The 10,206-nt window shown below is 31.4% G+C and overlaps 3 protein-coding genes across 4 annotated transcripts; 1 reads left to right on the top strand and 2 right to left on the bottom strand.

Moving 5' to 3' along the window:
- Positions 1–590: 590 nt before the first annotated feature.
- LOC123696929 (probable methylthioribulose-1-phosphate dehydratase) lies at positions 591–2,713 on the top strand. 2 transcript variants are annotated; one of them, XM_045643324.1, is made up of 6 exons: positions 591–777; positions 831–946; positions 1,155–1,268; positions 1,733–1,883; positions 2,198–2,400; positions 2,543–2,713. In XM_045643324.1, the coding sequence occupies exons 1-6, from the start codon at positions 760–762 to the stop codon at positions 2,649–2,651; spliced, it is 711 nt and encodes a 236-aa protein (XP_045499280.1). In that variant the 5' UTR covers positions 591–759; the 3' UTR covers positions 2,652–2,713. The 2 variants fall into 2 exon arrangements, with proteins under 2 accessions (XP_045499280.1, XP_045499281.1); XM_045643325.1 differs by having other exon boundaries at positions 593–777; positions 852–946; positions 2,543–2,711.
- Positions 2,714–2,716: 3 nt separating this feature from the next.
- On the bottom strand, positions 2,717–4,399 carry LOC123696928. Its single transcript, XM_045643323.1, has 4 exons — positions 4,052–4,399; positions 3,743–3,980; positions 3,343–3,570; positions 2,717–3,224 (listed from the first exon to the last, which is right to left on the bottom strand). The coding sequence occupies exons 1-4, from the start codon at positions 4,259–4,261 to the stop codon at positions 2,773–2,775; spliced, it is 1,128 nt and encodes a 375-aa protein (XP_045499279.1). The 5' UTR covers positions 4,262–4,399; the 3' UTR covers positions 2,717–2,772.
- Positions 4,400–4,726: 327 nt separating this feature from the next.
- Positions 4,727–9,674, bottom strand: LOC123696885. Its single transcript, XM_045643266.1, has 5 exons — positions 6,409–9,674; positions 6,111–6,326; positions 5,634–5,750; positions 5,242–5,370; positions 4,727–4,974 (listed from the first exon to the last, which is right to left on the bottom strand). Exons 1-5 carry the CDS (start codon positions 9,604–9,606, stop codon positions 4,804–4,806), a joined length of 3,831 nt encoding a protein of 1,276 aa, XP_045499222.1. The 5' UTR covers positions 9,607–9,674; the 3' UTR covers positions 4,727–4,803.
- Positions 9,675–10,206: the final 532 nt, after the last annotated feature.

Here is a 10,206-nt window from a genome sequence, read left to right as displayed (position 1 = left end):
AAACAGAAATAAATTATTGTTATTATCATTTTTTTTATAATATGCGTTAGTAATAGTATTGAAAAAAAAAACATGATGAATAAAATAAGTTCAAATTAAAAGTGTGTTTTTGGGATATGCAGTACGGCAACACTAAATGGCGTCGTATTTTCGTAAACAACATTTTCAAAGTACAGGTGAAATATTGAATAATACGATTATTCCTGATGGTACGTAATCCCAGTGTCTTTCTTATTATTTGTTGTATTTTTTTTAAACAGTTTTATGGCACAAACAGGCATTTTACTTCAGGTTTTGTCTAAAATCTTTAGAAACTATCGGTACGCCCTCTCCACACAATGCTTGTGACACGACTGGCTCGGGTACGCCGATTTCGGCGTACTTTTAGTTGCCGCATTTTTCGATTACGCCGGCGGTATCTAGTCGTAACGCGCGCGGAGACCAATCCTTAATCTAAGCATCAAAGATTATTGAAATATTTGATAAAATTATTGGTATATTGACAGATAACAGCTGCTGTTATGGCATGTGACATTGACATATTTTGACATAGACATTTGACGTTAATCTTGTTTGTTGATGTTTATTGTTTGTATAATTTTCTTATTTTAATATTTCTTATCAGTTATCTTATTTGTAGGTATATCTAATGCTGTAAATATATAGCGAACAGCGTAATTTAATTATAATAATTTGAATAACATATGGTGATAAGTGATTTCGTAAAATCTTAAAGTAATTGTTATCTCGTTTAATAAGATGTCTCAACTGGGCCCTGTGAGTATTTAAAATGATATCATTTTAGTTAAAATAAGTTGTATTGAAATAAGAAACGATTAAGTCTATTACAGGAACACCCAAGAAATCTCATACCAGAGCTATGCTCCCAATTCTACCACTTAGGATGGGTTACAGGAACAGGAGGTGGAATTTCTATTAAAGAAGGGTAGGATTTAGTAATCTTTATACATTAATTATTTCTACATTGCATAACAATGTAAAATTCATTCATTCATAAAAAAACATTGAGGTTAATAGTACAGTTAATGGTAAAATTGTACTTCTATGAGGTAAAAGGCACTTAAATAAAAATAACCTTCATTATTAATAACTTAGATGTGTTTTATTATTAAACTGATATGTAATATTTAAAGGGATAAAATATACATTGCACCATCAGGAGTGCAAAAGGAAAGAATGAAACCTGATGACCTTTTTGTGCAAACCATCACGGATGAAGATTTAGAGCTGCCACCTCCAGAAAAGAAGTAAGTACCATTTCTAAATATTGAATAATATAGCTATGTTAAAGAAAGAAGGAATCTGTTGGCCTTATATAGAAAAAACTTAAACAAATATATGGCTACTCTCTTGCTATAAAGATTAATCATAACCATAATAACTCCTTTGAGTTATTAAATAAAGTGTATGTAAAAATACTTCTTGTTGATAAAAATAAATAAAATAATTAAATAGGTTATTCATACATTAAGGGCCGATTTTTCAAGGCTTGGATAAAACTTATCCGTCCAATAAAGTATTACATGATAATAATAAAATGTCACGAACAGTTTATGTCAAATACGAGCAATTAGAATACGTTTTTAAAATGGTAGTTTTGTACGACGAAACGATTATTCGACGAATATGTTTTATCCAAGCATTGAAAAATCGGCCCTTATTCAAATAAATTATTTCTTAGAATAAATGTAACACTTATTTTAAATTTCAGATTAAAGAAAAGTCAATGTACGCCACTATTCATGCTAGCATACCGCAACCGTGGGGCAGGGGCTGTAATCCATACACATTCACCACACGCAGTTAGATGCACACTTTTGTATGACAAGGAGTTTGTTATTACTCATCAGGAAATGATTAAGGTAAAGGCATAAATCAGTTCACTGCTACATAATACTTAACATATTTAAACAACATATACAATTGTTTCAAAAGATGCAGACCTTTCTTCTATTATTAATTTGAATGTTTATGTATTGGTGAGTGTGTTTTCTATGAGGTTTTGGGAATCCCATGTCACGTCATGTTTACCATATCGACCAACAATTAAATTAAATATTATTCACTCCATGTTAAGTTAGGTATAAAAAAAATATAATTACTCATTGCTAAAAGCTGCACTAATAATAATTTATTTTAGTTATTCATCATATAGCTGTATTCTTCTTTATTTCAGGGTATAAAAGACGCCAAACTGGGACGCTACCTATGCTTCGATGAGAAACTCGTAGTTCCTATTATAGAGAATACTCCTTTTGAAAAAGATCTTGCAGGCAGTCTAGGAGAGGCGTTAGAAAAATATCCTGGAACTAGTGCAGTTCTTGTTAGACGACATGGCGTCTATGTGTGGGGTGATACATGGCAACAAGCAAAGACCATGTGAGATATAGTGAATCTACTGCTTATACTTTTAATTTACATTGAAAATATTACTGTACACTCCTTACTTATTATTTTTAATTATAAATACACTTTTTTTCATTTCAATATTTTTTTAGTTAAATTATTAATAATTTTGCAGGACTGAATGCTATGACTATTTATTTGAAATGGCAGTAGAAATGAAGAAATTAGGATTAGATCCAGCTTTCAATCCTGAAACGGGAAAAGTAGAAAACGGATCAAGTTAAGAAATTTAATTTACAAGAAAGGTACATATTTTAGAAACATAGTTTATAGGTACATTGTTAAAAAAATCTCTTTATAGTTGTTTGATGCTTTTTTAATAAATATATTTTTGATATTCATGTTTTACTTCTCAATGTTCCTTAACAATTCAGTAAAAATACTTTCAGATATCACATCAATAGCCTTTTCTCTCTTTACATCGTCTTCTTTCCCACTCTTTAATGTTCGGCGGCTTATTCCGTGTATACTAGATGCGCATTTATTTTTAATTAAATCTTTGATTTCCTCTAATTCCCCTCTTGATAAGAAATTTGTATTAGAGTATTCTCCATCTAAAGCAATGACATCTCTTTTCGCCATTTCATATAAAGAGTTAAGGTCTAATTTTGTTTTTCTCTTCTTTTCAAAAATAGCTTGTTTACGATTGAGTATCTTCTTAAGATCTTCTAAGTATGGACGATTATCTGATATTTTTCCATCTATGATTTCTACTTCTTTGTCGTTCATTTTGTTTAAATCTTCATTATGGATTTTGTATTTTACTTTAACTGATGATGGAATTCTAGCATTAGCGTCTGAAAATTTAATTGTTTACAAAAACATGAAAATAGTCACGGTTTTTCATAACTATAAATCCAAATATGTATTTTTTTTTTATGCTAGCATTAGAATAGTTATTATAATATTATTTACCTTTCTGTTCATTTAGTTTAACCGAAAAATAAACTCGTAATTTTTGAACTGGTTTAGCGAATGTTTCGAGGTCATTTACTTTTTTATAAACCTCGTATTCAAGACATACAATTTTCTCTTCTAGTTTTCTCACTTCAATGTTATCCTTTTTATATTTTAAAAACTTTTCTGCTATAACCTTTAACTTTGGAATCTCAGTAATTTCTATATCTTGGATAGAGTATGCTTCTGTCAGAAAGAAAGTTTTACATTAAGATAGATTTTCACCTATGACCTTTCAAATATAAGACAAATTCTCTACAAATATACTAGTTAGGTACCAGCAGTAAATTCTAAAGCTCTGCAATAGGTACAATCATTCACGAAAGTACAATCGAGATCTCTAAGACTACCTACGTACTCTCTTTGTCCATTATTAAAAACTTGTCAATATCATCCGCATTATCAATATCTTGCCACTCATAACCGCATTCCGCTTCAGCTAATAACGGTTTAATATCTTGCATTGGATCATATTGAGAACCGTGTTCAATCTTAGGTGAACTCCCACAGAGAACTTTTTTTAATTCCTTAATCTGCTCTAGCGGGTCAGACATCAGGGGATCAAAGCCATATTGTTCTAATAAAATATTTTGGTACTGAAAATTTTTAAGATTTAATAGACTTGACACTGTATTTATACGCAATTGCTTCAAATAATCAATATTACCTGTTCTCGTACAGTTTCCGTACACAATCCTGCGTCTTTTGACTCAGGGGAAATATTACAACACCTGTTCGTCATAGGTTTGTCCATCTTAAAATAATTTCTTTTTGATTTAGGCGGATATACTTCTTCGACTTCATTATTTCTATCTTTTATTTTATAGCTGACATCATTTCTTAGATTTCGGTACAGCTTGCGTTGATTTCGATACATTTTGAAAACAAAAATTTATTCCCTAACATTTTATACCATCTTGACAATTTGTGAATTGACAAAATTAAATGATTTTGAAATTTAATAACTGACAATGCCATATTTTCTATTTTAAACTTTTTCAAACAAAATTATTGAAATTTCATAATAAGTTATATCTGTGGCACCTGTGTGTGGCACAGAATACTTAATAGTAGCTAACGCTATCTGTGGTTATATCAGAAGACCCGGAAGTAGTGCCCAAATTATTTTTGATTTATGTAACTAATTCTATTATTTTTCTAGACCTTGCAATATTTCTCAAACTTTTTATCTTGAAATATAAACCTTTGTTAATTTCATTCCTTTTCGGATGTGTTTTCCTACCTACCAATGACCTTATGTAGGAGACCCTATAATATTATTTTACATTCAATGCTAACCACTTCTCTCGAGTAAGTGCATACTTAAGTAAATAAAAATCAATTTAATTGTTGTTAGTTTTATTGAAACAGGAGAATTTGGAACTATCGCACACTGGGTAGAGGTAAAAAATATTATTTTCATTTAATTCGTGGATGGTAGACAGTAGTGCTAATAGGATTACATGTTTCGTTTCTTGTTAGCGTTCGAATAGAGATCAAGACTTTATCGCAGTGTGGTAGACAAGTAATGACAGCTATGGAGCGAGTAGGATTAAAAATCTTTTGTACTGCGCGACCGTCAACCTGCAACTAAAGAAAAGAATATTGATAGTAATGAGATACATTTTAAAGAATCTGCGGTATAATGGGAAAAATCATTATTAGAGATTAGCTACATATAGATACAAAAACATAAAAGCAAGAAAAATTAAATTTATCGATTTAAAGTTGAGATATAAAAATTACTCCATTTGTTTTTCGTGTGTGATATTGTGCGTTATGCGTATCACGTGTGTTTAAGACTAGCACCGCTCTACGTGTGACTTAAACTATGTAACAATTTCATAGAATACCTACTTCATAGCCCTGAACTTCTGAAATATCATCTGGAATATTCCATTTTATAAGAACGGTGTGATCTGAAATCCTTCTGAGGTTATAGAAGTTTGCCTTTAATTTTTCTTGGTTATTGCAAGCTCGAGAAATCTAGAATTTTAATGAATAGTTAAGTATCGCTTTAAGACTAATATAAATTATTATCGGATAGAGTTTAAAATGTTTTTGAAGTGAAACTTCTTTATCGGGGTTGGAAAAAAATTTAGTGTAACATTTCTTCGTTATGATTCGACGTATTTCTGTAAAGTTGCATATAGTAAATTATTTTTTGAAAAATAAGGTCATAAAGAAGTTTCACTTCTTACGTGTGTACTCTAGTACACGAACACATTTTTTTTTATGTATAGGTTAACCTTAACGGAAGTTTTACTCGGGAGATCAAATGATGTAGCTCTGGTTGCTTTCAACTCTGATTCAAGAATTGCGCGTGAAACCAATCCATCTAGATATCGCTGAAATGTTTTCTCTTTCTGTAAAGTAACAGACGTGAATTATTATTAATTCATATAATTAAAATATATTATATTAGTAAATTGTACTTTGTTTCAATTTTGATGACACTAATCGTTTGGATAATTCAATTTAATATAAGTAATTAAAATTCATGCTATTCTAATTAAAAATGTTACACATATTATAAAGCAATCTGTCTCTAGTTTTTTAACCGACTTCAAAAAAAGGAAGAGGTTCTCAATTCGGCCGGTATAATTTTTTTTCAAACAATATTATTCATTAATATTATGCTCTGGAAAATATCAATAATTCAAAAAAGAAGAATAGCAGAAACAAGCACATTTGAAATGAAATAAGTAAACACAATAGATACCTACCATAGTATTGCTTTGTTTTCTTTTGGGTGTAGCGAGATTTTCTTCTTGTGTATCACGCCGAATTTCTCGAGAAATTATACCTAATACTTGTTTTATATCCTCTTCTAAGAGCGGAATTTTACAAATATATTTATTGGGTGTTGTCTTTTCAGTGTTAATAAATAGATTTTTCCTCAAAACGTTAATAGGATGTACTGAATCAAGTGATTGAGGATTCTGCAAAAGTTAAATAAAACATTATATCAGAAGCGTTACGTAAATAAAATTTATGTAGAAGGGTTTGGATTAGTAGGGTTACCTTATTGGTTTTCTTTGGCTGTAGAATTAATTCTAAAGCTAGGTCCCCTCTGTTGGAAGTGTTATCGTCTGCATTTGAAAAATAGTTATCAGCGCTACTTGTACAAGCATCTTTATAAAAATCAGCATCTTTAAATATACATGTAACTGTCGTATTCAAACTTATGTCTTGGTGTGTTTCACATTTAACTGTACACGTAGATGTATTCAATAATGGTAATTTCTTTATCATCACATCAGATGTTGTCTCAGTGAATTTGTTAACGATACGTTTTCGTGCTATGATTTTAGGATTCGATGATAGTCGTTTTAAAATTATTTTTGAATGCTTGTAAAAACCTTGATTCAGTTTATGTCTTTTCTTAATACGATTATTGCTATAATTTAATAATCTACTTGGGATAAATTTTCCCGATTTTGACCTGTCCCCAAAATCATCCTCGCAATAATTAGGTACACTATTTTGAAATTGAACACAGTCAACATTTTCAAGTAAATTGTGACTTCCGAATATTGGTTTTAATTTTGTTTCATTTCCTGATGTCGTAGAATTTGATGTAATAGAAGATTCTTTTGAGTTGGCTGGACTTTCTACTAGCACAGGATATATTTTATTATCACCAACAAAATTATCATCGTGGTTTTGCGTGAAATGTTGGTTTGGTTGAATGGAACCCATATCAGTACTGTTAAAAATGGTTTCATGCAATTTTTTTAATTTCTGAGATATGCTTACAAAATTATTATTGGCCATTTCATAAGTTTCTAATATTTCATTCAACTTAACTGAGAAGTCTTGCGCATCTTGTAAAGTATTTTTAACTTTGTTATAATCGAATGTAGCAATATCTTTACTGTATAAAGTTTTCATATACATTGGACATATGCTTTTATTTTTTTCACCATACAAAGAGTTGGTATATTTTATATTTTTACTGTGATCATAATTATTCTTATTCGAATAGTGACGTATATCTAGTTGCTCAGAAAAATCCAAAAAAGGCCCTGTAGTTTGACTGTCTGCTAATAATTGTAGATGAGGTGATTGAGAATTGTTTATATCTTTATTATCTACAGGAATAGACGACGATTTTCCTCGGAATGACAAAATATCGTAACTTTTACGATGTGCCACGTAATCCATTCTTTTGTATTGTGAAAAAGATGGAGTCAATAATTCATTTGAATTTCTAGTACTGAAATATATCGATGGATCTTCTACCCTATCGAAAATTGTGAATGATTTTTCAGATTCGAAATTTTTATGCTGAGAAAGCACATGATAAATTGATACATTATGTTTACTTTTAATTATTTTAGATGAACGGGCAAGTTCTAAATTCATATCTTTAGTCATTGCCTTTAAAAATGGTTTACTAGGCATTTGTGAACCTTTTATTACAATTTTACATATAGACGGCTTTTGCTTTGTCTCTTTCTTAATTACATATTGACGTGTGGGTTGATCTTGAAGGCATTGGCCGAGGTTGTTTTGCATACAATTTATACATTCACAAGAATCACAATTACAATGATTAGGGACATAGTTGGCTAAGAAATCCGGTCGAATGCAAGCGTTGTTAATGGTAGTCGTGCTTCTTGAATCGTCAAAATTTCCACAATTGAAACATTCGCAGTTATTACACTTACATTCGTTTTCTTTTATTATTATACTCTTATTTTTTCCCAAATATTTATTGCATTTATTATATTCACAGGTTTCACGTTGACCAAAATTTGTATTTGGAACGGACGAATTTCTATTAGACTTGGTACACGATATGCACGCACATTCAACACATTCACATTCATTGACCTTCTTATCCCTTAAGCAGTCTTGTTGAGTTTTAGCATACATAGCAATGATGTCTGTTTTATTTATTTTTTTACTATGATCGAACTTTGGCCAAACATTTGTGATGAAAAGTCTCCTTATATCATAGTCATGGCCATCTCTTTGAATGGGCTTTTTCATGATGCCCTTATGCGTTTCACATCTACAGCTTGCACCATCGGATTGGCACGATTCGTTCGTACACGTGTCACACGGACAAAACGATTGTGTCACCGTGCCTGTTGATCTCGCCCGCATGTTACTGGTAGTGTTGTAATTGTGGGTGCAATTAGAACACTCACAGGGTGAACAGTCACACAAATCGCGCCGTACATACTCCTGTACGGGCGCTACGAAAACAGCTTTCGCTGAACGCAAAGGCATTGATCTGCATTCAAGACAACGACAAGGTTCACAGGTACACAGCTTTGAAAAACTTTCGGTGCATTTTATACACTGGCACGGTTTGCAATTACAGTTCATTATTTTTGATGTGCCTTTTGTTATACCGCGACAATCTTTTCTATCACATCGTATACAGGGACAACCGTCGTGAGGGGTTTCTTTGATTTCACAAATGTATCGATATAAATCTTTGCACTCATTACATTCGCACGGTTTGCAGGAACACGTTTCTGTTCCGGGAAAAAATGAAGTGACAGGTATGCACTCACAAACTTTACAGCTGCATGCTTTGTAAATTTCTTTTAATCTACTAAATAAATCTTGTTTAACGTTGCCTATTCTCGACACAATATCATTACACTTCTTGTCGTTAGAAAAGGATTGCTTAAAATCTTTTATTGGAACATTCATAATTTGTGCACTTAGTTGCGCCGTCGTTTTACTAATATCTTTGCAAGGATATCTTAAAAAAGTATTTTCAAGCCTCGTAATAGACGTTTCTCGACATTCGTCAACTGAGTCTACAGTATAGCTTTTATCAGCCAGTATAGCTTTGTAATTATATTTGGATTCTATAATCTTATCAAATTGCCCGTCTTTAGTTTTTACCGTTTTGTGGTAACTTGTTTTTTCACAAAAATCCACGTTTCTTGGTAGGTTGCTATAGGTTTTGTAACTTTCGTAACTTTTTTGTGTCTTCAAAATGGGTTTACTTTCGGGTTTATCCTTAGGGTTAACCATACACATATTAGATGGTTTGCAATCATTGCAGGCGCAAGCGCTTTTTGCTAGATCGCGTCGGATACTGAAGCAACGGAGAGAATCGCATTCAGGACATGAACAGTTAGAGATTTCAGCCTCAATAGTATTTTCTACAAGTTGGTTTTTACTTTCCGGGTGATTTGGCGGATGTTCGACTTTATCGAACAAATCCTTATTAGTTCTATTTTCTCTTATCATTATCTTTGTGTATTGAAACTTTCAGAAGGAACGCAGGCCTTGTGATACAAACTTGTTGTTCGAATTACCTGCAATCAATATTTTGTTTAATATGATTTAATAAAAATCGGACTCGGTAGACCTTCCAGATTAAATACATATGACTGAAATCACCTTAATTCCACCATTTCTCATTTAGATTATTTTACGATTCTTTAAGTAAGTTCATAGTTCATATTTCTCTGATTATTTTTTGCATTTTTTATGATGCACTATTATTAATATTTCTTCTTTACATGTTTTATATTTTTAATTTGGATAATAAGATACAAATATGACAATTTCTAAATGTCAGATATGGCAGAATTTTGAGATTTATAAAAAGAATAAACATTGAACTTTTTCTACCAAACGAATAGACGATCTTTTTTGAAGTATCTACATATTTGTTGCTTCTTGGTTGGTTGCGATCTTAGATTACAAAATAAAGTACAGATGGAGCATGACAACCGCCCGTCGCCCTTGTCAAAGAAAATACGAAATCAAAAACAAATACGTCGCTGCACCAGTGCTATAGCGCATAAAGTGTCATGCAATACGTCAAAAAGGGTTTGCAATTTT

The sequence above is a fragment of the Colias croceus genome, chromosome 13 (assembly GCF_905220415.1).
Source record: "Colias croceus chromosome 13, ilColCroc2.1".
In the NCBI taxonomy this organism is placed as follows: Eukaryota; Metazoa; Arthropoda; class Insecta; order Lepidoptera; family Pieridae; genus Colias; species Colias croceus.
This window is presented reverse-complemented; position numbering and strand designations above follow the sequence as displayed.